This window comes from Strix uralensis, chromosome 2 (genome assembly GCF_047716275.1).
Source record: "Strix uralensis isolate ZFMK-TIS-50842 chromosome 2, bStrUra1, whole genome shotgun sequence".
Classification (NCBI taxonomy): Eukaryota; Metazoa; Chordata; class Aves; order Strigiformes; family Strigidae; genus Strix; species Strix uralensis.
Window position 1 is genome coordinate 5,599,828 of NC_133973.1, and position 26,117 is coordinate 5,625,944.

Sequence of the window (26,117 nt, forward strand, 5' to 3'; positions counted from 1 at the left end):
TACTTCACAGCCTGACCTCCTCTGAAGGCCTTCAGAGAAATGGAGAGCAGTCGAGCCGGCTGATTCACAGAAGTCAAGGCGCCATCCCACGTTATGGGTAGAACAGGCAGCACCCCACCAGCACTTAAAAGCAGCCTGACACTTCCTCTTATAAAACCATCTTTTCCGTTGCTGAGGAAATGCCAGCACTGAACTGCTCAGGTTGAAATTTTCCACGCCAGGTGTTTGCCTCAGGCTGACTTTTCCTTTTTGAAGTGTCAACAGAAAAAGGTCAGTGGTTTCTGAGAACAAGATTAAGTTGTTTTGTCTGTGTTCGAGGAACTGTTAAAGTTGTTGTGCTCAGAACGCAGAACAGTCCTCAGCACCTCTGGAAAAGCCTGAATTTGGTGGGAGAGTCACCCTGTGGCCTCTTGCTTGTGGGGAGCTATCCACATGTCTCAAAGACTGTAGCAAGTGTGTGTGAGTGTGTGCTTGTGGAAATCACCGCTTTACATGCAGACAGTGACCTTTCCAGCATCTGATTACTTCTGAAACTTCAGTCCCTGCTAAGAACAAACCTCACCCTTATGGCTCACAGATCCTGATTACGTTGCCCAAATGCTAGCTGAACATGATGACCAAACAAGCTCTCTTCTGGGACTGCAGTATTTCACAGGCAACTGCTGCTTGGGGTATAGCATGGAGCAATGAAATGAAAGGCAGGGGACTACATCTCCCTTGCAGGTCATCAGTCATAACAGCCTGCAGGGCTGATGCCAGAAGAAAACTAATTTAGGACAAACAGTACAAGGGTGGAGAACTGAATCAGCAGATGTTTTGCATAGAAGAGGCAGGTTCAGGACATGACTGAGACTAGAGAGAAGAGGGCAGGGCACGTAGGACATGACCATCCCCTGGAGCTAGAGCCCAATGTGGGACCTGGATCTTGCAGGAGCAGGTCCCAGTGTGTGTTTTGCGTTCCCTCATCAAGCTGCCTGCATGGTGGGATCCAGCTCAGAGCCTGAATGAGTACCAGCACCAGTCAGAACGCGCAGGTACTACATACAAACCCTCTGCCTGTGAAGGTGGCTGAGCTATTGCTGCTCCACTGATGAAACCGGTATTCCTCTCAGTCACTCAGTAAGCAAGCGCTGTGGATCCAAACCGAGCCTGCGGGCGGCTCACACCTCATCTCTGACCTTCAACTGTTTTCTTCCTTTGTGTTTTCTCAAACTAGAAGCATAGTCCTGTGCTCTTAGCAGTATGGAGTCAATGGTTGCTGCCACACCTCTAGACAGAGCATGAAGACCACCTAAGGTGATGGCTTCATTAGCTTGTTTTTGTCTGCAGCAAGAGAGATGTAGTAACAGCCTACCTTACAGAGTTTTGATGGCAGCTTAAGTAATTAACCAGCAAAGGCTCTAATGTGCTGAGATAGATGATGCAGCAGACAGCAAAATAAAATTACAAATGCTCTGTACCACAGAGGCAAACAACATGGAAGAATGCCAAACCAACTGCAGCCAGAGCTCAGCACCATGGGCCCCAGGTCTCTTCCTCCCCCATGGCAGGACAGCACCCCCCTACAGCACTCGCTCCTGGAAGGGCCAGGGTGCTTCTGGGCAGCCAGGTCTCATCAACTTAAGGTTCTGCCTCCAAGTGCCGTTTGCCCTGATCACACAAGCAGCAGCCACCCAAGCAGCATATCTCTCTCAACAGAAATGAATTTTTCATGGCAGCTGGATGTGCAGCTCAGCGGATTTATGCCCTGGAGCTCGGGAACATGGGATGGGGGGGCATCTAAGGCAAACCAAAGGTGGTGGAACAAGATAAATGACAAGCAGTGGCTCATGCAGAAGTAAACAGTACCTGCACAGCAGCCATTCCTCCCCGAGCAGTGAAGGTGATTGTGCCAGACCTTGGGAAACGTCCCAGAAACCTGAAAGTTTATAGCGGCAGTGGAAGCCAAGATCTCTGCACAGACAACAGATCTCCAATTACCAAAGCCAGCTCAGCTGGCTTAGGGACAGGTTATTTCCATGGGGTTTTTTTGCTTGCTCATTTAATGATTACATTTTTTTGTGTGTATCTGTTTTCCCATACAACAGCAAGAAGCCAGACATCAGGAGTTTTTGCTAGGACTCCCTAATCAGAGGAAGTATCTGTGATGCAACTTGCAAACACAACCCTACCAATGCTTTCAACCACCAGGGTTCCCATCTGCCACTCCTCCTTGAATCAGAGGTGACCCCACTGATCCCCTGGGGTAGGCTTCTCAGCCTCCTGGGAACCATGCTATAGAAGACTGATGTGCTCTTATCTACCTTTTGTATCCACCCCTGCATGCCTCCCTCTAACCCCCTCCCTCATCCGATCTGCTTTGGTTCTTCTGCCAGGGCAGAGTGTTCCCGCAAGCAGCCTGACGTTCACAAGATGCTGGAAATGCTTAGTGATAGAGAAGGGAAACAAAAGCCTTCAGCCTCGCTGGAAACCCAGCCCACAGCACCAGCCTAACACTGCCTGAAAATATCCTCTCTGATCTGGGGCGCTCAGCTCTGCAAAGCGAGGGCAGCGGCCATACTCTCCCTTTGCTAGCAATGACACAGAAATGGCCGAGTTATTGTTTCTCTACAAATCCCCTTGTTTGTGGAACTGTATAGACATCACAGAGGCATCTGTGGCAGGCTGAAACTTGGTGTTTTACATGCTTTATGTCAAAATCAAATCAAAAACAGGGGGAGCCCACTGAGTTTGGACATATTTTAAGTTAAACAAGCATAAAATATTTGGCAAGTTTCCCTCGCTTAATGCAGTATAAACAATTTTGGTATTTGACAGAGAAAATTTCCCATTTAATGAACGTGGCAAGTAACTGAAAAGAAGGTCGCACTATTTTTGCAGTTTTAATTAAGCACAGGACAGGCCCTTCTGCTGCACTATTAGCAAAGTCTATGTGTGAAGTTAAGCAGCTCTTTTGCAGCTGGAGCTGCACTGGGGAGGGGAGAGGAGATACTCCTGTGGGATGGTAGGTCCTCCTGCAGCACCCAGTGAAGACAAGCGGATTTTTGCGATTACTTTCAGAAAGGAAAAAATGAACTCCAACAGACATAAAACTGAGGCAGACTAAGGGTTTCAGAAGGCAGCCTCTGGTAAATCCAACCGCAGCAGTTTAAGACATTAGCTTGCACAGCTGTCTGCCAGCCTTGGCTGTCCACCTTGTCGGCCAGCCAGAATTTATTGCTCCTCTAATAAAGTCAGCAGAAAGAAATACATGCTTGTGCCTCCGCCACTACAGTTCGCAGCCCAGTGTATTAGACTGAACTGCTGATGATCATTGGTTTTCAGTAACATTGCAGACTCATGGCTGTATATCCAAGGAGGGGAAGAGCAGACAAGAACAGAACAAAATGTCTCCCTCGCTGTGAAAGGCTTAGAAGAGACTTGGAAGAAAATGCGCAAATAAAGGGACTAAAGAACTTATGAAAGATGTTTATTCTACAAAAATTGCTGCTGTGCCTCTCTTCTGCATCCTTTGCTGTTGGAAAGGCTGCTTTGGCTATCTACTGCTTGCCCTGGGGGAAGGGAGCTGTAGAGCAAAGGATAAAGCCAGGTCTGCAGGAGTTATAACCACTGCTCATGCCCCTGCTAGCCCAGAGCCTGCTGTAAGGGTAGGAGCGTCCTCCATCGCCTCCAGCTAGAACCAGGTATAACAAAGCTGGGAGCTCTCCTCACCCTAAGGCCTGCACTTCTGACACTGCTCTCCCCTCTTCAAGGCTCGGCTCCAGGAATGACATTGCCTGAATGTATAAGCAGACTATTTTTACAATTTCTAATGTAACCAGATCCTCTTTTATGCAGAGGAGAGACTGCAGTGGTAAAATGGCATGTGTCAAAAGAAACTAAGACAGGAAACTCAGAAGGGACAATAGGTTTTCTTTTTCAACAAAGATTTAAGAAAACCCAGGAAATTCACACACCCAACGCATTTATTAAATTGTGTTCCTAGAGCTGGCTTTGACTTAAGCACACCAGGAAATCGGTGGTAGCCTTTTGAATACTGAGAACAAATTGTTAAGTACCTATCATTGTGTACGTGTAGACATTATTCTCATGTACTAGATGTCACGCTTGCCTTGCTGAACAAGGCCACAGTAGATGCTACCTGTACAAACGTGCAGACTGTAGGAAATAAATATAACATGATCTGTTTCACCCCACATGATTTTAGAAGTAGCCTGTGATATTATAACACTGTCTTGAGCCACAACGAACAACTGTAGGGTGCTGCAGGCCACCTTGAGGTTTTGCAGCTATTGAAAGTCTAGTATCACGCAATGAAAGGTTTGGTAACACAACACTGAACTTCAGTTTTTGAGTAAAACCTCTTGGTTTGTTTTTCAAAGAAAAGAAACCTTAATTTTCAGCTCCTCAATAATTTGAAATAAATTAAAAACCAAACCAAACCAAACAACAACCAAAAAACTCTCCCAAAAGAAACCCTCAAAGCTCCTTGTTGCAGGTCTAACAGCCCTCCTAGGATAAAACTTGCAAAGCTTACCCCAGTCCTTCCCTGCCAAATGCCGAGACCCTGTGAGGGTGTAGACACTTCAGGTCAGAAACACACGTAAGATACCAGCTCTAGAAAGTTATCTCACTGAGCTGAAGGAATGGTATGCATGTGCTCCTTTAGCCGATAGCAAAAGCAAGATAAGGTGAATAATCTTAGCCTGCAATGAAAGATTTACTGGAATCAAAACATCTAACATCTTAATCACAGTCTATGCAAATCCAGCTGCCGGGTCTACGTCCCTCCTTACACTGTAAGTGCTCTAGCACTTGTAAGACCTGAGTCATTCCAGTGTGTGAACTCGGAAGAAAACAGCCCTGACCAAAACAGCCCTGATCAAAGAGAGACTAAGTATCTTACAGCGAACATCTGTGCTGATCTGTAAGAGCTTGTCCCTCATGGGGCCTTGACACTGATTCTCACCTACCACATGAACCACAAAACCCTTACCCATGCAAGTGTTACTTGCTCCTGCGCTTGGTACCCTTGTCTCTGTGAAACCTGTACATAAACACAGCCTAGTCCCAGCAGTGATCATTTATACAAGAAGCCTTCAATGTTGCAGTCAGCAACATCAAGTCCGGGATGCAGATGAAAATCAAGTGTCTACAAGGGACACTGCTTGTGGCTGCTTGCTTCTCCCCTCTAGGAATGAATGCTTGCTCTAGCGCAAAGGTATTCAAACTGGTTGTGAAGCAGTTCTTGACGTGTTGCAGCTTACTGCTTCATCCACCATAGCAAAGCTGACCCAAGGTCCATTGTCAATGCATGCTGTGCCATAAACAATTCAGGATGTGCTTTGTGACCTGTCCAGTCATCCCTGCTGCGTGGTGTGGTGCAGATGTCCATGGTCATGAAGCACTTCAGCTGCTCAAATTTAATCCTCCAAGTCCTTCGGTATAGCAAAACCCAGTTGACTTTCATGAGCCTCATATCCTCCAAAACACCAGGATGTCAGCACAGCCCTGCCATAGAGACCCTGTTCCTTCAGTCACATCGATATCCCATTAAATCTTTTTGTTTCTTCCCCTTCTCGTATATCATCAGACACACTAAACAGTCCACGAGACACATGCTTTACTTCTGCATGCTCCATGCACGGACTTCGCTGTCTTTCTTCATCCTACCTGAGCTTTGTATCTTCATCTGAGCCAAGACACTGAAATTTCCCCCCTTCCCCCCTTCCCCATCGGAAACCATGCAACTGCAGAGAGATCAGACTACACTAATACTGGGACAGCAGCCAGCAGTACACAGTGTGCCTGGCTTTTAACAGCTAAATCCTATCAAAAATAATGATGCAAATATGGGCACTCCTCTGCGAGACATCCTAATGCTTTCAACAACCTCTTAAGAACACATAATGCTGCTGGATGGGACAGAGGCTGAAAGGAGCAAATTTAGGACTCCTTGTACTTACTGCGTGAACACCTGGCTGGCTAAACGAACAGCCCTAGGTCTGAAAGTAGAGATAGCTGTATGCACATTAGATATCTGCTATGTATCTGCTGTATCAGATATCTGCTGCCTGAGGGCAGGCCTGAACTGCACTGAATTATCACCTAAATGCAGACATGAGGTGAAAAGCTCTCCTTTAGGAATCTCATGCGCTGATGTAGGACCAGGGGTCCTACCAAAGCATCTACCTTTAAGTACTTGGGCCCAGACCTATATCACCATTTAAGAGATGAACCTTGTTGTTCTCCGTAAATCTTGGATATATTATCTGTCTTCAATGCCCTGGGTTTCAGTGGCTTTTCCAGTACCACATAGGAAGTCTGTGGGAAGCAAAACTGGGCCTTCCAAGTCCTGACAGGTAAGCACATCCCCACCTCTCCACCAACAGCTGAAGCTGGTCCATGACACTACCCTGCCCACGCACTATAGGAGTATAAGGAAGGACACAAAGCCTCCCTCACATGGAATTAAGCTGATGGATGCTGAAGCATCCATCCTTCAGTCATGGTACCCTGCGTCCTTCAGTACATCACCTAGCACTCTCTGGAGCACATCTCCGGAAAAAAAGAGCAATGGACAACTCCCCTGTCCTGGCAGGGGAAGCACCCTGTAGGCAGACGGCCCCTTGGGGAGGTGGAAATCACAGCCCCCCTCCGCTGTACGCTGCTGGAGGCCATAAAGGAGCTCCCACCAAGGGCTCTGGCAGCCCCTCGTTCTGCTGACCGCAGGGCAGGGACAGGCGAGACATCCCTGGGTCGTGTCCAGCACAAGCTGGGGCACAGCTCCAGGCCGTGCTGGCCGCACTCCCCGCCTCCCCCAGCGGATCCCAGCACCCGCTGGCCAGGCCCTGTCCTCAGAGCTGCCCAAACCTCCCAAGCCCGCTCCCCTGAGCCCACTGCGCTCCCCTGCAGCAGGGTGGGTGCTGTAGGAGACGCCTGCCTGGCCACACTCCTCCATCCTGGTGAGCCACGGCGACCCCAGCAGGTTTTGTGTGAGAGAAACGACAGGGACAGACTGTAGCTTCTCTGAGAAAGCACTAATGCTCTTCTGCGTCCAAAAATCAGAGCAGCCAGCAAAGGGGCCTCTCTCGCGGGGGCTGTGGTCAGCAGCAGGGGACGGGACGGGGCAGAGAGGGAGGGCACCTCCTTTTCCCCTCCCTGTGCTCTGCTTTCCCACGTTTTCTCTCATGCCTGTGCAAAGACAAAAACCGAAAAGCTACGTACCCCCTCCTCCGAATCAACCGGAGTTTTTTGGGGCAGAGTTCAGTGTTCAGCTACGCAAGGGCAGAGGAGGAGGAAGAGGGAGCTGGCAGGGAAAGCGGCAGGGGAGGCGTTCACCTTTCTCCAGGGCACCTCATAGGCAGAGTGGCTCGCACCCGCTGCAACACTGCTCCTTTAGATGTAGGTTGCAAGGAAGTTTGGCTCCAAGTTCAAAAAAATCACAGCCCAAGAACACAGGGCTTTGTTGTCTCTTGCCAGACTTTTATTAAAAAATGGGGTTTGAGCTCGTGGCAGAACACAGGGCAAAAACATCGCCTCAGGAGAGGGAACCACCTCCTCTCACCTCCCATCAGTGACCAAATAAAGGACTTCCAACTAGCCTGCCCACAGAAAAAGTGCATGAACTTTCTTTATTTGAATGCCTCTGCTACCCAGTTAAGGCTGCCTTGCAGGAAGGTGTCTTAAAGCTATGAAAGCATAGACCTTCAGCCTAGTCCACTCATTCTTCCTGCGGTACCAACTGAAAGGGACCCAAGAACAAGAAATGCAGAGAGCTTTCTTCTTGCTCTGAGAGGAGCGAATACCCCCAGACACCCATACCTAAAGACAAAGTTGAAAATAGAAAGGGAAACAAAAAAAGTGGTATTTTAATACCCCCTGAATCTTTATTATGCATTTTTAGTACAGAAGCTTCCCAAGGTCAAGTCAAGATCCAGCCCAGTCTGGGCCAAGCTCCGTACAAATACATCTCAGAAGAGAGTCCATACCCCTGGGACAGCAAGCAAGCAAGATTTGCTCTTGGAAGAAATTCTTGTATTGTTACTTTGGTTAGAAATGGATCGTTTGAGAAGGGTGGAGTGAACAGAAGAAATCTGGCTCTGCCTGCACCTCTCTAGCTATATCAAACATGGGTCAGACTTGTGGGTGATGGCTTGAGTTGCCTGGGCAGGGGGCAGCCTGCACGCTCTTCATAACCTCCTCAGTCCCAGGACTGACACCTGCGTGTAAAACAAACCAAGTCACACCTGGAGATAGACCCAGCCTCCAATATCAGAGAGAGCTCTTCCTCCCATCAAAGCCTAGTTCATCTCTGCCGTGAGAAAAGGAATACAAAACAGAGCAACAGCAGGATGTGCTAATGTTCACGTGGGACCTGACAGTGCATGGAGACACACTCACCGATGTCAGTAGTGCAGCCTTTAACAGCTCTCAGGCCCCAGGTTGCAGAGATGGGGGGATGAGTCTCTTGAACCAAGTAACAAGAGATAGGTTGAGGGAATGGCCTCAAGTTGCACCAGGGAAGGTTCAGACTGGCTCTTAGATAGTATTTCCTTCCAGAAGGGGTTGTTGGGCGTTGGAATGGGCTGCCCAGGGCAGGGGTGGAGTCCCCATCCCTGGAGGGGTTGAAGAATCAGGTTGACCCAGCGCTGAGGGATCTGGTGGAGTTGGGAACGGTCAGTGTGAGGTTCATGGTTGGACTGGAGGATCTTCAATGTCTTTTCCAACCTTGATGATTGTGTGATTCTGTGAAACCATCACTGCCTGGTTTAGATACATTTAAGTATAGGCATGCAAGAGACCACGCATTTCCTTGCTACCACACCTAACGTGTTAGCAGACTACGGTAGCTGCTCTCCCCACCCCAGCAGCCTGTTGCACTCAAACTGGCCCATGAGCCTGGCAGCCGAGCGGTCTGGTGAAAAGGGCCCTGCGATGGCAGAGACACCACGCTCAGGGCGCTGGTCGGGGAGCGTACGAGCTCTAGCAGGGCTCTGCTGAATCTGTCTGCCAGAGGACAGGCTCCAGCTGGCCACAGCACTGCGACACAGCCCTTTGCCTGCTACAAGGCAAGAGCTGCGCTGAGAATGCATCCCCCTCACAGAATCACAGAATGATCTAGGTTGGAAAAGCCCTTGAAGATCCTCCAGTCCAACCATTAACCTCACACTGACCGTTCTCAACTCCACCAGACCCCTCAGCGCTGGGTCAGCCCGACTCTTCAACCCCTCCAGGGATGGGGACTCCCCCCCTGCCCTGGGCAGCCCATTCCAACGCCCAACAACCCCTTCTGGAAGGAAATACTTTCTGATATCCAGTCTAAACCTTCCCTTGCCCCAGCCCAGCCAAATCTCACCTATGGGGTCAAGAGGTTGAGAAGCCTCTAAATATTGCGCTTTAACTTAAGCGTGTATTATAGGAAAATCAAAACCAAGGCTTTAGTTGGTAATGACAGCAGCACATTTGCGTCCTGTTATGAAAACCTCGCCAGCTATGCTTCCTGACGGTGTGTGTGCTAATGTATATGAACTCCCTAACATTAAATTAGGGCTCATACTGGTTTTATTTTTGTTCTTTTTACAACTTACATTGCCCAAGGCTGTACGGATTCCCAGTAAGAGCACATGGAGATGCCCTGTCATCACGTGGTGAGGAAGTGCTAACAGACTGGGAAAGGGGATGCAATGTGTGGAGAGCCAGCACTGAGCGAGGGATTAGGAGACATATCTTACCAGGGAACGGCTTGAGGAGCTCAGACTGTTTAGTTTGCCAGAGACAGGACTGGGAGCAGTCCTTGTTGCAGACCGCAGTTTCAATGGTAGGGAATAGACACGCGGTACTAAAGGCTTAGCAGATTAAACTCAAGATTCAGCATCTGGAGATCAAAACTAGACAAATGCAACCAGAAATAAGGTGTAACAGCATGTGGGTAATTAACCACTGCAGCAACATACCAAACACAGTGGTATTTTCCATTTGTGGTAATTACTTAATCAAGACTAGATGTTTTTTAAGACACGCTTTAGAGTCCAGAGCAAATGGAATTAATAAAAAAAGCTGGATGTATGGGCTGTATTAGTCAAGAGGGCAGAAGTAGTAAAGCACAATAGCTCCTTCTGGCTTCACCACCTACTAATCCATGGGAAAATTGCCCCTTGCTTTTAGTGTCAGTGGAGTTGGTAGGCAGCCATATTTTTAGCGACAAGACATGCTGATGTTTACAAGAAGTAGTACTAATAATATATTGGTTTTCACCCACACCTCTAATCTGAAATTCTCCAAGCTCTTTACCATCACTATGTCAGTAAGCCTGACAACTCCCTAGCTAATAAATTGGCATTATCATCTCCCTTTCATCCACCTTGAACTTTTTCAGAGTAGCTAATCGTCTGCTTACCATTCACATGGGAAACAGGCTACCTGTGATCTTGGGCACCTACCTTTAGGCCTCTTGATGAGAAAACATTTACATGGGCACCTTGCAGAAGGTCTTGGGGTGGGAAGTGGCTCAGCACACAGAACTGCCCAGCAGCTGCCTACTCCAGATGCTACTGAGATCCTAATCCCCAGTACAGACTTTACAGTGCTCAAAAATTCTGTATAACCTCCCTAGAAAAATTCTGGTAACAATGTACTTTTTAAGACCAGAAGTCAGCAGTTAAAATGTTAAGAGAGAAAGAATGTTTCCTAGTCGTTTTAACAAACATCTTCATATATGACAATCCCCCCAAAAAAGTAATTGCCATTAGTCACCATGACAACCAACGGAAATCGCTAACCCATCTTCTCTCCTTTATCAACCTTTGGCAGACCTGTCAGGGAAAGCAAGCGACTATGCCCCGTGTAAGATTCTCTACTTAAATACAACATACAGCTCGCAGGGAAATCTACATTGCTACAATGTCAAGTGCTCCTCTTAACAGCATATCTCCAGTTTGCCTCCTCTGAGCTACAAATGGCTGGTGAGGTGCTTGCTGCTCCCCTCCGAGAGCAAACGCACTCCAGAAATGCAATTCCCCCTGTGAGACACTCCAGCTCTCCCACCTTATGCTCTTCCTCTCCCTCTATGGCTCCATAAAAACATTCAACCATCTCTTGCTTCCCATCTCTGGGCCATTGGCTCACATCTTAAATGTGGCACATACAAGCCCTTTTTGCCCATCTTTACTGCCTGGCAAGAAATTGCTGTATCACTCAGCAATTCTGGCCCACATTTTATCTCCTTTTTCCTCACTATTGTTAGTGTTGTTGATAAGGATAATGACCCTCTGCAGCGCTTGCTGCACATGAGAGCTTTTAAACTTTTCTTGACAGGAATGCAATCAGCTTCATAAACCCTTCTTAAGAGGCACAGCACCATCATTATCCTTATTTTAGAGATGTGAACACTGCAGCTTAGAGGAATTAGGTGCCTTGCCCACAAATCTACATCCAAATCATGGCGTGATGCTAAAAGGGGGAACAAAGAGGTCTGGAGAGAAGAGTCTGTTTGCATTTTCTTGATGCCTACAGGCTCCAAAGTTGTTTGAACCACATCTGCTCAGAGCCCCCTTTAGTCCCTCCACCCTGCCAAAATCCCACAGCAAATAAATATAAACCTGAAAAAAACCCCAACCCAACAGTTGTGTCTGTTTAATGCTGGTTTACTGTTGACCTTGCATCTGCAGCCAGGACGGCCTAACTCACCCCAGCGTCTGGATGTGTGCTGCTGCACTGCAGAAGAGCTTGGCAGTGATTTGTGAGGAGGTATTAATGCCCAGCTGTTCTCCCATCTCTTTTGGTTTTCACCAGCACAAAGTTAGGAGTGGCCCAGGCACAGCACTGACACCGTGCAGTTTCAGGCTATTCACATACCACAGTGAGATTCAACACTCACCCAGTAGGATCCAAAATTCCCAAATAATCCACATCAGTTTCAAATTTTGCTGCATTTTCCTCCGCTCTCCCATTCCAGGTTTGGGTTGCAGGAGTTACCAGCAAGTTACTTCATCAAAGGGCTGAATAATGCAGCTCTGTGTGTGAGTGTGTGTAGGTGCACACAAGGTGTAACAAACCATGTTTTGGACCCCTTGATTAACCACGCTTTGGTTCCGTTTCCTCCACAACACCCTCCTGGGGGACTGCACGCAGCTCTGAGTGCCAAAGAGGGGAGGACAAACCATAAAGTGTAAAGCTGAGCAACAACAAGCTGTTCTGCAAGCTGCTTCCCACAGATTCCTGTCTCGAGGCTGATTGCATTTGGTGACTACGAAGGTACAAACTACAATCAAAGGGGAATACTCATAAAACGCTTCCCTGGTCTGTAGTAAAAGCTGATCTCACGCTGGAGCTTTTCCCTCAGGTAGGGCAGTAACTACTGTACCACACTGTCTATTTTTACAAAACTTAGAGGAACATAGTATCTTGTAGGAAATTAATACACTTCACTAAACATGGCTGAAACTGGCTGATGGGTTTTAAAGTTATTTGAGGAGGTTCAAAGGTACCAACAGAGAATAAGATCACATAAAGCTCTGTTTCTTTGGGCAGTCAGGGAAAAATGTTCTGCTTTGACAGGAGGAAGGGAGCTACACAGAGATTAAAAGACGTGGGCTAAGGATGGAGCTGAGAGGCTCTATAAACTGGCTGCATGTACAAGGTGGAAATAACTGCACGGGGGAGGCACTGATTATCACTGAACACGGGGAGCATAATTAGGACCATTGGGACAGAATAAAAAGATTGATGGTCTTCTTGCTCACAGAAGAGGACCATGAAGATAAACTTACTGACTTTGAGATACTCCAGAGCACAGTATCATTTTTCACAGAACAGGAAAGGGGCATCACTTATCGGGGATGTGTAAAACTGTATTTGACAAGACACTAATGGCTATGGTTTGTACAAGCAGCTACTAACTTCAGGGCATGCAGCGATACCTTGTAGAAGAAACAGTCTGTTTTTCTAAAGGGGGATGTTTTGAATGATCTCAAAAAGCATTATCACATTTGTCACTAGCCCCTCTGAAAAGCTTGGTGAAGCACACGGGCTGCAGGAAATCATCCTGCAAGAGCTGCAGGAAATCATCCTGCAAGAGCATGCACGTCTTCCTGGGTACACTTGTCAGGTGAAAAAAGGCCCGAGGACATGCCTCTCACCCTCCTGAAAGTGCTCCTTTCAGCTAGGCAGGGCTGATCACACCGCCCCAGGCTAGCTCAGCAGCCGGTGTGACCAAGGAGGCACTGCGAGCGGTCACCAACTTGTGCCACCGGCCACACTGCGGCCACAACTCTGCAGCAGCTCAAATGTGGGAATGCTCCTTGCCAGGGACAGCACAGGCCACCTGCCCAGCCCCAGTCATGGGAAGGGCAACGTGCTGCTTGCTGAGCAAAGCTTAGCACATGAGCAAGCCCAGGCACTGAGGTTTGCTCTTTAAATGCAGACTGGGTATGAATCAAGCAGTTAAAAAATAAAGCACTCCCTCCTTACCCTACTCCTCACCCTTGCACATCACCCTCTACCAATGGGTCTGGGCCCCAGTCCTGGGGAAATGATCAACAGAGCTCCATGAGAAACGGAATGCCTGTTACAACCTGACTTCTCCATCGTCTGTCCTCAGGGCAACCAGAGAAGGGGAGCGCCGCCTGGAGATTAGGCCGATGCTACTCATGTGGCATTCATGGTCTTGGGGCTGGAATGCCCCAGAGCTTGCATCATGCAGAGCAAACACGCTATCCTCAGACAGGAATACCACAGCTTTCCTGCCAAGCTGAAGGCAATGCCTTCAACGTGAATGCTTGGTCCCCTGCCACCTTAATCTTCCAGAGCCCTGAGTTTGAATGTGTGAGCTGCAGACCAGAGCTGGGTCACAACCTTTTCAGTTATCCCTGAGGAATTTTACTCACCCAGACGATGAAACAATCCAGACATAGCAAAAATTCCCCGTGGAAATTGCTTCCTCCTACATATAGGAAACGAGACAACAATTCCAATCCCTCATACTTAAGCTTCCTCAAATATAAACACGAAAAAGTGGCCAAATCGCAGGAGGGGAAAGAAAGTCCCAGAGCAGCAAGGAGTACATATGCAAAGAGTTATGTCATGCAGAGGAAAGCTCTTGGCTTCGGGCTACAATTACCAGCGGTTAAATGGCAGGGGCTGCTGGAGCACAAGGGGGCCCCACTCCCAGGCATCATCCTCCAGATCGATTCACCATGTTCGGGAAAACAGCAACAGACTCTGCCATCAAAACCAGCCCTGGACAGTACGGCGCTGGAGACCAACCTGGCAACTGGCCAGCGCCTGCCAAAAGCTCCCTCTTCCGTCCATCCCAGTGGATGGACAGAAACTCCTTGTTCTACCCCCCTGATGCTCAAGCCCCGAAATGCCTGACCCTGACAGCGGGGTGATGAGGAAAGAGTGGCCAAGGGCAGCATTTATGAAGGCAGGACACACACCAAGCCCACAGGCTCTGGCGTTAGGACAAAGTTCACCAATACATCTCTCAATCAGAGGCAGCTACCTTTGCCAGCCCACCCCTGTCACCCCACTCTCGCTTCCCTCTTATCCAAGATTTTAACATCCTCTTCTCCCCTCCTCTGAATTGGAAGACTTGAGGAGATCACTTCAGGTTTGAGTCTTACTCCTGCCACAGGTAGCTCTCCAGCAAGTCCTTCCACCACCTCCCTAGGTGTCCTCACAGATAAAGAAACAAAGTTGTTTCTGGCTATAGACAATCTTTGAAGCTATCACTATTTCTTGAAAACTTTCATTGTGGGGAAAAAGCTGATTAAGCATGGAAAGCTCCACCAGCATCCATATTCCCAAGGCTTCCTGATCCTGTCTCAGGACTCTGAGTGAGGAGCAGGGATGGGATGAGGAGAAACATGTACTGGCTAGGCACAACCAGCAGTGGGTGACAAATAGCCATCCAACCAGTCACAGAATCATCACGGTTGGAAAAGACCTTGAAGATCCTCCAGTCCAACCATTAACCTCACACTGACCGTTCTCAACTCCACCAGATCCCTCAGCGCTGGGTCAACCCAACTCTTCAACCCCTCCACGGATGGGGACTCCACCGCTGCCCTGGGCAGCCCATTCCAACGCCTAACAACCCCTTCTGCAAAGAAATACTTCCTAATATCCAGTCTAGTCCTTCCACGCGTGGAGCAGAAGGTGTGCAAAGCCCCTCCTCCTACCAATAAAACCCAGTGGCTTTGCCTTGGTGTTTTTATCTGTTTCTCTCCATTATTCCTTCAAACTGGTTTGTTGCTCTTTGCACTGCAAGACCCTCTACAGAGATACAATCAAGAGAGAAAATAAAACCAAATTCATATGCTTACAACTTTACTGCTGCGTAAAAGAGCTGCAGAATGAAATGAAGGAAGGATAAAAGAGAAGGAACAACAAGAGAAGCTGGTTACTATGGTGTCCATTACATAGCGTTACGGTATTTCGAGAAAGTGGTTAGAGGACCATCTCTGGGACAGCAGTGGACAGGGTACAGCCAAGGGAAACGCTGTACAGAGAGCCATCCTGCAATGCTCATACAGAGATGAAGGAGATGGGTTCTAAAAAGTCCTTCTGCTCAACCTCCTGGTTTTTCTGGTGCATTAGATATTTCCCTCAGAGGCACAGAAGAATTGGCACCTTCTCCCCAGCAAGACAAAAAGCAGATTTCAGCCTTCAAGCAGCATTTAGATTCTTCTGCCAAAATATTTGCTTAGCTGTCAAACAGTGGAAATGTGGGATCCACCTACAGCTGAGCTAATAAGATACCAAATCCCTCCCCAGTCATCCACCCCAAGCCCCTTGTTCTTTCCAAGAGGACTCTTTAAATTGTTTATAGGTTATGGACCCCTTGACATGCTTCAAACAAGGTGTGGGTGTCTCAAGAAATTCCATGTATGCAGACCGGAACATGAGCTTGCTTTTCTTCATCATCTCTCACAGGCAGCCTACATCTAATCCACTGCCCCAAGCAACCACATACCCAATGTCAAAACCGAGAGGTACAGTGTAGTAAGTGAGAGAGCTAAGGCATAGAGCAGGCAGTAAGATTTCACAGGAACTTGTATGAACATCACTTCTGGGTAGCTGGTTTGCACAGCGGAGGAGGGACATAGTCACTCATTACTGCTGGCTGGTGCCTTCAGCCCAGATCAGAACTGGAGCACACTTGAGAGCAAGCAGTGAGAAAACGCCATGCAGTCACTGCTTTAATAGAGCACCGAAGCCTCCAGGCCTGCTTATCTGTCATTTATTTACTGCTGCAATGCCTAGAAATTGCAGTCAGAGCCCCACAGTTAAAAGCAACTAAGTCCCTGCTCTAACCAGCTCACATCTAACTTGGTACACTAGCTGTGGCAAAATCTACAACCTCTGGGAAAGTCGAGATGTATCTAACCCCATGCCTGCCACCCAGATGCAGCTCTGGAAGGAAGTACACTTCACAGTGTAACAGCAGTCTGCTCTTTCCTTTTGCTAAAGTCAGAGAGGGATAAATCTCTCCAAAGAAATGCTGGTTATTCACAGATTGGTTTAAGTATCGTAGTACAGCAGATGCCAACCCCCCCTGCAAAGATGGATGCAGCCCAGCTAAGTAAGGCATTTCTGGGGACTAATCTCCTCTAGCTCACAGAATATGTGGCAAAACCACGGCCTGGTTAATAGGAGTCTCGTGAGCCCAGAAAGGCACATCTGGCTGAGCTTTGTGACAAACTCTCTTCTGTACAAAGAGAAACATTCCCCAGCTCATGTAACACCACACAAGAAAGATCAAAGGTGCCCGGGTGCCTCCTGATGAGTAAGCAGCTGTACCAATAACAGCAGCTGGAAAATGCAACAGGAGACTCTCAGCCAGTCCCTTCCTCCTGTGCGGGGACCAGAGATGCCTCCCAGGCAGCCCCCAGCAGCAGCCCCCTGTTAATTACCGGCAAGGAATTTGCACTCTGGCAGATAAAGTCATTCACTCTGCTACAGTGCATTTGCACAAAGCAGCTCGGATCTGACGGCAGCTCCATCCGAGAAGCAGCATCAAGCTGCCACGCACACGTACGTGCTACGCGACATCGCTTCAGCTTCAGAGCTTGTGGCACGCACGCTGCTGCTCGGAGGTTACGGTCCCTTCAAAACTGCCGGGGAGGTTGTTTCAACACTCATACACGGGGCATCTGGCCAGCGACTTCAGCCCAGCATGAGGTGCCTCAGACAGACCCGCTTGGTTCGTCTCCCAGACTCTGATCCCTGGGACCATCCGCAGCACAGCAGCAGCCCGACGGCACAGCACGTGCCTTAAAAACCAGGCTTTGAACAGATGAGCCTTTGCTCAGCGCCCAGGGTAGAGTCGCTCCTTTCCCTGCCTCCCCATTTAAAATATGCTTGTTGCCTTGAGGCGCAACTCCAGCAACCCCTGGTCTGGCACTCAAGGGCAGGATTTCAAGGAGGAAGATGCCTACCACTCCAAAACCAGCTCAAGGAGAAAAATGGATGCAATTTTTCCTTCCACTGAAGACTGAAGATGTGCCTGCTAGACTAGACCTGGAAAGCTACTTTTATTACATTAGCGGGTTACGTGAAACTGCTGGGTTTTATTGCACAAAGCCAGAGCATATTAAAAACAGCCGAGCTATCCACATGATTGGCACCATGGTGTCTTTTCTTTCCACTGCCATGGATAAAATATCAGCGAGAGGAGGTCTGAACTGTCCACAAAGTCTCTACCACTAAATTTCAAAGGCAAATGGACCCTTCTTAAAATGATGGCTTCAGGGCCAAATACATGCAAATACAGCTATGCCATTACATCAGGATCTCAACATTAATTTATTCAGTTTCATTTATTAAGACAGCAGTTTTTAGTTTTCACCATCACAAAAATGTGGGAAAAGTTTAACCAAAGCAAGCTGACGATGCTGGCCAGGCCGTGTGAACAGCCCAGTGGGAGGAAGTACACCAGGTTTTACAAAGACCAGCTGAACTCCCAGCTCCATCTCCATCTCCCTGGGGGCACGTGATCACTCTGCTGGCAAAAGGGGCACAGGTCTTGGGAGGGGTTGAGTGTTGCCCTCCCTACATGCCAAAGCAGTCAAGTCAGATTGAGAGGAAGCGCTCAGGTAAATTAACCAAACAGAATTTAGCTGAAACCTTTGTCTTTTCTCTCCCCCATCACATCCCTTTTCAGCTTTTCACATGGAAAAATTAGAGCGAGGGAAAAGGAGGTGGGGCGAAAAAAATTAATCCCAGGGTTACAACAGATGTAGACACTGCAAACCCTGTACTATTAGAAAAGGTTATAAATCTGCCTCCAGATGCTTGTCATCGCTGTGTTGCTTGAGATTACAGCCCCCTCAGATCTGTCAGTAGATCTCCTCACAAGAGGAGAGCCTCTAGCCCTCCTCTAGCCCTTTTTAGCCACAATGAGACAAATCAGATTAAACTGTTTACATAACTCTTTCCAAAGGCTGGCTCATTTGGCCAGAAATGGATTAAGGATAGTTCAGGAGAACAGCTACCTGTCCCAGAAATTAATCTGAACAGCCAGAAAACTGGCAAGGAGTAGAGGGCAGGCCAGGGCAGTGACTTCTCCTCTTGGCAACGCTGGATTCAGGAAAAGACTTCCGTCCACAGCCTGCACCAATATACTCATGCTGGCATAAACCTCTTTGCTAACATCTAAAATTCATGGTGAAAATATCTTTCTTGATGAATCTGAATCAGGTTTAAGCCAAAATGAAAAAAGAAAAACCCTCAGTCTTATTTTGAAGTAAGTATCCTGGTGGGACATATAATGATGCTGGTGTAACTGCAGCGGTACCACCAGTGGAAATGTTCCCGCATGCCCCCCTTCACACCTCACGGACACAGTCAAACAGGGACAGGACTTCTCTCCAGTGTTAACTAGGGAACTTGCTCCAGCATGATATGGACAACTGATCAACTTTTAATACATTCATCAGACATTTTGAGCCTCTCCCCTTTCCTCTATCGCGATGGATGCTTCCCAAAAATCACTCCATCTGCTTTGGAAAGCCCCAGCTGAGAACAGCATCCCTGTTAATATGAGTGAACGGCGGCCTTACTGAGAGCCTGACCCAGGAAGAAAGGGATAAAAAGGGCTGTCTGAAGCTGGTGGCTGGCTTCCATCCGAGGAGTACAGTTCACCGTCTATTGCTCTTGTGACTATTACTGAACCGGGCCAAGAAAAGCTCCCAAGTTTTGGCACGTCTCAGATTTTCCAGTCTGCACAAAGTCATGCCAGGAACATTTACTGAAGCAATTCCTTTCTTTCTTTCAAGACTCTAATTACGCACCTAACAATGTTGTAGAAATGAGTGTCGTACAAAAAGCCCAGTACAGTTCAGATATAGTTTTGCCGACAAAAGGATTACAAGCTTAAGGCTCAGTGTTAATATTCCTAACATACTGAAAGGCACAAAATGCAAACTGCAGCTGAAACAGAAGAAACAGAGAGGTTATCACTTCCAAAATCTGGAAGAGGGAAAACCACACAGGAAAATGCCAAACTAATCTTACTAAATGCCAGTGATGCAGGAGAGTGGTAATAAGAAACATTTAGAAGGGGGCAACCATCAAAGCTGTCTCTGAAATGCAAGAAGCTCACCTGCAAGCACAGCCCACTCCCTAGAAAACTAGAAGGTCTAGATATTCCAGAGGGTGGGATACTACCTGTGAACAAACTGATGGGCACCACTTGGCAGCTACCAGCAACAAGGAATCAAACTGAACCCCCAAACAAAAGTTGCCTGAGGTGTCAATTTTCCCTGAAACCAGACCTAAACCTCACTCATCACTCTCAAGTTTTGCTGAACTTAGACTGGAATGGAACCAAAACGTTCATTGGTATGACACCTGGACCGCTGAAAACAGTCAAATCATTCATTTATCCACTCAAGCATGAAGCGGCCTTTAAAACCAAGTTTTGAACATGACAGATGTACATTTTTCTTACTTTCAGTTTGCAGATGAGGCACAGAGACATGACAGTACTACACACTTGGGAAGCCATCCAGGTATTCCAAATTAGAGTACATTAGGCAAAAAGCAGGATTTAGCACATTGACCATTAACGTAATGTTAGCGGCACTGGTGAAATCAGAAATCAAGGGCCAAACACATCTTGGCTATGTTTCTCTGGCTTACTGACTCCAAGGGGCTTTACTCAGACCTGTGCCATCACTGTTTAGCTCTTATTATAATTAGTCTTATGGATGCGCTGCTGTGCACTTCCTTCCTACAGAGGTTTTGCTGTATATTGACCCAAAGTGATTAAGGTTTATTTAGGGTTTCGAAGAAAACGAATAAAACTGATGTGGCTTTTTCAGGACAGTGCTGGAGAGGATGCGTGGAAACGCTGACTACAGAAGTATGTCACGCCTTGGGAAGAAAGTGCATTACAATATTATCATGTACAGGCAGATGTGAAACGCTAGCCCGTACAGCTCAGTCCCGCTCCCCTTGGTTTTCACAGCTGCCACGACTAGAGCGTAGAGGTTGACAGTGTCGGCTCGCAACTGCCCTGTCTCGCCTCCGCTCCTCACATGCCCCAACCTTTGAATTGTTCGTCCCCTCATCGAGCAGCTGGCAGTTGCGGGGAGTTCGCCAAAGAGCTTTTGCTTACCAGGGCAGAGCAACAACGATGGGCTTCCCCCTAAAAACCTCTCTCTGCCATAACCCGGGCAGTGCAGTGCACGGGTGGGAGGCAGAAAAAGAGGGAACCGTTTGTAGGAAATCAGATGTGTTTATGCATTTTTTTAATATATTTTTTTTTCTTTTTTTGTGCAGAGCCAAACTGCGATGCTCTAGGGTGGGTCTCACCATCTGGGAGAAATATGTAGGGAGAAAAAATGCAGGCGGGGAGGACGAGCCGCCCCCCGCCCCCCGAGCGGGACCGCTTCCCTCCGAAAGCAGGCTCGGCCTCCCTCCCCAGCCCAGCTTGAGTTCATTTTCCTCAAATCACTTCCACATTTCCCCTGCCGTAATTATCAAATATTTGGTTTCTGACCTCACTTTTACGGAGGCCGCCGCAACCGGGAATTCAGGCACCGTTTATTTTCTGTCAACAGAGCTGGGGGGGTTGCGAGTTGGGGGCTTTCAATGTCATTGCAGTAAAAGAAGGGAAGAAAAACGAGAGAGAGAGAGAGAAAGAGCGGGAGGGCGGGCGGGCGGGAAGGGGGCTGCCCAGGGGAGCCCAGCCCGGCAGCGGCATGAGGGGGGGCCGGCCCGGGCGGGGACGCGGCCCCCTCGCCCCCACGGAGGGGTCCGGCGGCCCCGCAACTTCCCTCCCGCCCCGGCTGCTACTTTCCTCCGTCCCGGCTGCTCCCCCTCCCCGCTCCGGGGTGCCGCCGGCGGTGGAAAACGCCAAGAAGGGACCCCCGTCCCCCGCCCCAGCCTCCCGTCCTCCACCTCACCCCCGGCCCGTCGCCGGGGCCCGGCGCCTACCTCGGCTCGCAGGCGGGCGACGGCCATCAGGGCGCAGAGCAGCGGGAGAGTTTTCCAGATCTGCAAGAGAGGGAGCGGGGCGGGGGGGGAAGGGGGGGCGGTGAGCGCGGGCCGGGCCGGGGCGAGCGGGGCCGGGGCCGCCGCCGCCAAAGTTCCCGCCCGGCGGCCGCGCTCACCATGCTGCTGGCGGCACCGGCGGGGCAGGAGTTGTGGCGGAGGCGCCTTCCCCGGCTCCGGCTCGCTCGGGAAGGGAAGGGGAGGACTCCCCCCCCCTCCTTCCCCTCACCCCGACCCGCCAGCCCGCGGCTCCACCCCCGGCCCGACCCCCGGCCGCCTCCCCCCCCGCCCCGGGGCCGCCTCCATCCCGGGCCCGCCGTGAGGGGGCGGCCGCCGCCCCTCAGCGGTGCCCCCGGGCCCTCCCGCTGCCGGGCCCCTCGGCGCCCCGCGGGGTCCTGGGCGGCCGCTGAAGGCGCAGGGGCGTCCTGGGGACTCGTGTCCTGGGGACTCGTGTCGCCCGGCCCAGCGAATTGCCCGAGGAGGGGGTTGCCGCCCCGCCCCGCCCGGCCTCACACCCTCGGCCGCAAGAGCTGGCTCCGGGGCGCTCCCCCCCGCCCCGAGCCCTGCACTGGTGAGGGGCCAGGGGGAGCGGGGGCAGTTCGGCCGAGAGCCCCCTCCGAGGGGTGCTCCCCACATTGTCACAAAAAGGGGAAACTGAGGCACGAGGTGGCTTCTTCACAGGCAGGACATGGTGGAAACCCGCCCCGCCACCACGCTCCAGCCATGAGGCCACGCTGAAATCCCGGCCGCGGCTACAGGGGACGTTGGTGTCAGGATGCAGGGAGGTTTAAAAATAAGGGTTTAAGTCCGAATATGTTAGGATCCAGATGGCATTCGGTGAGTGGAACAGGCTGTCGTGCCAGGCACAGGGGGCCAAAATCCCACCTGAAATGCCTGGTGGTGCTCATTTGTGTTTAAATACCAGTGATCCTCTTGTTTAATCTCTTCATCTCTGGATTTCAGAAGCCTCCGGTAGCTAAAAGGCAGGATCTGACAACACAAAGAGACTGATTGTCCTGGGCACATACAGGAATCTCTGTTACAGCAAAGCAACACCACGACACTAGTGGTCAAGGGCTTTTCCTCGAGTTTTGAGGTTGGTTGTATCCAAAACTGACACCGCTGGCTTTGAAATCCCATCTCACTCCATAACCAGGCGTGCTCATAAACCGTCTATCTTCTTGTCCTTCTTTATTCTGTGCTCTCAACGTAAGCAGGTGCCATGGGAGATGCTGGTGTCCCCCCCTTCATCATTCACCAAGACCAACGATTACTCCAGCATCCTGCGGGAAGGAACAAACTCTGGGAAAGAGTTATCCTGGATCAGCCACATCTGATCTGTTCACGGCAGCTGTATCGTTTTTCCGTGCTTCCTCAGGCTCTGTTTCCTCACTCTGTTTTGTTTTTAGGACGATTGTTACTAATTTTGCATATATAAAGCATCCTCCCCAGCAAGTTCTGCTTCTGTCTGTGAGTGGTACTAGCCTATAAATCTACCCTGAAGAGATGTCTAATTATTTCACTGCTGATGCTGAGCGGTGTGGTTTTCATTGTCTTTTTTCCTTTTTAAAGTCACCTTTCATAATGTACCTTTTTGTTTTGGCGTCATTGACTGCCTTGCCTCATGACACAGCGCAGGCAGAGTTATGGCTGAACTCAGCTGGTCTCTAGTCTGCAGAAGCATCATAGGACCAGGGGCGCCCTGAGTCACCCTGCCGCAATAAGAAAAAAAACAAGTGGCAAATGATAAATACGTTTTAAAAGATTCATCGATTTCTGACCTCTTGACGCCCGGCTCTGCGCAAGCAGTGCTAGACAAGGAGGGTCTCTGTTTCCAGAGGGTAAAAGTGACTCATACCACTCTTGGGAACAGAGGACTAGCAGGGGTCCCCCAGCTCCCGCACTCCCTCCCTGATACCATGGGCAGTCACCTCATGGAAGTGTGATAGCCGCTGTGCTGGATTATGTAGGTCACTGTGAGCATGGGGTTTTTTTTCTGTGTAATCAAAGGACCGAATACGAAACACGAGGTAAAGGATTAAATCCTCTATTCTGTGTTGGCATTTAGGTACACAAAACGGTATTTCTTCAAGTTAGTTTTTATCAAGTGGAAATGGGTAGAGGTGAAAACCAAAAAGTGTCTCTCATGCAGGCATCAGCGTTACTGCAGGAGGACAGGCACCACGAGGGGAGAGAAACGTTTGTACAGCTACCCCCTTAAATCACAGAATCATCGAGGTTGGAAAAGACCTTGAAGATCATCCAGTCCGACCATGAACCTCACACTGACCGTTCTCAACTCCACCAGATCCCTCAGCGCTGGGTCAACCCGACTCTTCAACCCCTCCAGGGATGGGGACTCCCCCCCTGCCCTGGGCAGCCCATTCCAACGCCCAACAACCCCTTCTGGAAAGAAATACTTCCTAAGAGCCAGTCTGACCCTGCCCTGGCGCAGCTCGAGGCCATTCCCTCTTGTCCTATTGCTTGTTCCTTAGTTCAAGAGACTCATCCCCACCTCTATCAGATAAAACTTTTGTGTGCAGATGAGGCCTGAGTATCTCTGGCAGACTGGGGGGTAACAGTCCTCAGCCCTTTGCTGGAAAGATGACGGCGGTGATAGAGCTGGAGTAGTTTGTGGCAGCATGGATGTCTGCTGTGTCAGGAAACTTACTGAAGCAGGGAAAAGGTGTGTTATCTCTTCTGTCACAGGCAGCACAAAACAATCTCGGCACAGACAGCAGAGCCTTTACACTGTGTGCAAAGGCATGCATTTTATAACCAAATACACGGTATCTGACAAACTGTTCACGTTCATTTCAAACTTTCACCATTTAAAACTGTAAACTGCAAAGGAGCAGTTCTTACTACCCGAGTGCATAAGAAATAAATCTGCCAGGAATCTTTGCTCTTTCATGATGGACCCATAACAGGGAGCTTGAATCAGAAGCACTAGAATCAGGGGAAAGCAAATGCATTTACAGTTGTGGTTTCAAGCTGTGGCCATAATGGATATGGTAATTCATCATCGCTGGCTACACAACCAAAGTAGTATCATAAAAACACTTTCAGCTAAAAGCTTCGTTGTAAGGGTGAATGATGCTTGCCTGAAATTCTGAAGGTTGCAATGCTCTGGTGGGCCAAGGAAATTGGGAATCATTGCTCTACAGGGAAGATGTTATTCTGTTACATACATCAGTATTTAATTTCTGCTGACGCTTTCTTTCCAGTCACTGGTACTTTTGAGACAAACATTTTGTTACACATATGGGATCGCAAATTTAGAGATACACACACACGTATGCCCAAGTGGCCACGCAACCGAAATTCAGTAACGAGCTGTTGCCTGAGAAGCAGAGCAAATGAAGCCTGCACTCATGCAAACCTACATCTCATGGGTGGATCCATTCTGTGCGCTTAGTAACGTGCAGGCTCCAGCTGAAGCTTTCTCCATTCTTGGGGCACTGTCAACATCACTCCCCTGGACTCTCTGTGGTGTCTCATGAGGGTTACTCTGAAGACACAGCCTCTCCCTTATTACAGCATGTGCACACATATACACCCGAGGTGTAGGATTGTGTAAGCCTCATTTCCTAGGGAAACGAGGCTAAACACACGCCAATAAATTACTTTTAAGTCCTCACCCGGCCCTTGTGGCTATACCATGATATCACCCTCTCCACATTACCTCACTCCCATCCACCACCCACATCCTTCATGTCTCCTCCTTTCCCCATGCCATATGAAACATCAGCCCTAAGGGATGGGGTTGTGCTTGCAGTGTTGTCCTCAAGTCAGTGACCTACACTGCATTTAGGTGACAATTCAAGAAACCAAGTTGTTTGTGAACTGGCCTTTGTGACGGGGCAATAATCGATCCTGCTGAAGAGTAAGGAATTTGCAGCAACATTATTTGGTGGAATTAGGAAGCAGGGTATTGTTTTTGAATAGCTAAGGTTGTAGCTGAGAAGGCTCAGCTCATGTGGGACCGGAGACATCCATGTTGTCTTGAGCTACGTGAGCAGTGACTCCTCCTGACCAGACTACAGGTCTGCACCGGTCCAAGGGACCCCTGGGCTTTCCGACAGAAACAGGCCAGAATTGCAGGACGTGAGGGGGAAGCCTAGAGCGGGGTTACACCCACAAAGGCGTGGGCATTAGACCCACATGAATGCTTGGATGACCACGAGGTTGGTGTGAGGGTCCCCAGGGCTGTCACACGTGGGTCAGACGGACACCTCACTGCCTTGGGTCAGCCACTCAGGCCTGCAGCAACCTTCTCCAGATGTCCTCGTGATGTGGCAGCGCCAACTTCACATCACCCCGGTGCATGCTGTGTCCTGACTCCCCTGAGGAGTGTTACCAGGACGTTGCTCCCAGCCTGTGAGTGGGCAGTAGAAGGTTGGTAGGAGTGGTAGTAGAGGTTGCAGAGACGGGGGATGAGTCTCTTGAACCAAGGAACAAGCACCAGGACAAGAGGGAATGGCCTCAAGCTGCGCCAGGGCAGGGTCAGACTGGCTCTTAGGAAGGATTTCTTTGCAGAAGGGGTTGTTGGGCGTTGGAATGGGCTGCCCAGGGCAGGGGGGGAGTCCCCATCCCTGGAGAGGTTGAAGAGTCGG

General features: G+C 49.3%; 1 protein-coding gene across 1 annotated transcript in view; it reads right to left on the reverse strand.

Annotated features, from left to right (window-relative positions):
* FSTL1 (follistatin like 1) overlaps positions 1–21,923 on the reverse strand; it is a 60,989-nt gene extending 39,066 nt beyond the window's left edge. The window contains exons 1-2 of the mRNA XM_074853381.1: positions 21,621–21,923; positions 21,445–21,504 (exon numbers count right to left, since the gene is read on the reverse strand). Coding sequence (XP_074709482.1) covers positions 21,445–21,504; positions 21,621–21,623 — 63 coding nt within the window. The 5' untranslated portion in view covers positions 21,624–21,923. The remainder of the gene's footprint in view (positions 1–21,444; positions 21,505–21,620) is intronic.
* Positions 21,924–26,117: the final 4,194 nt, after the last annotated feature.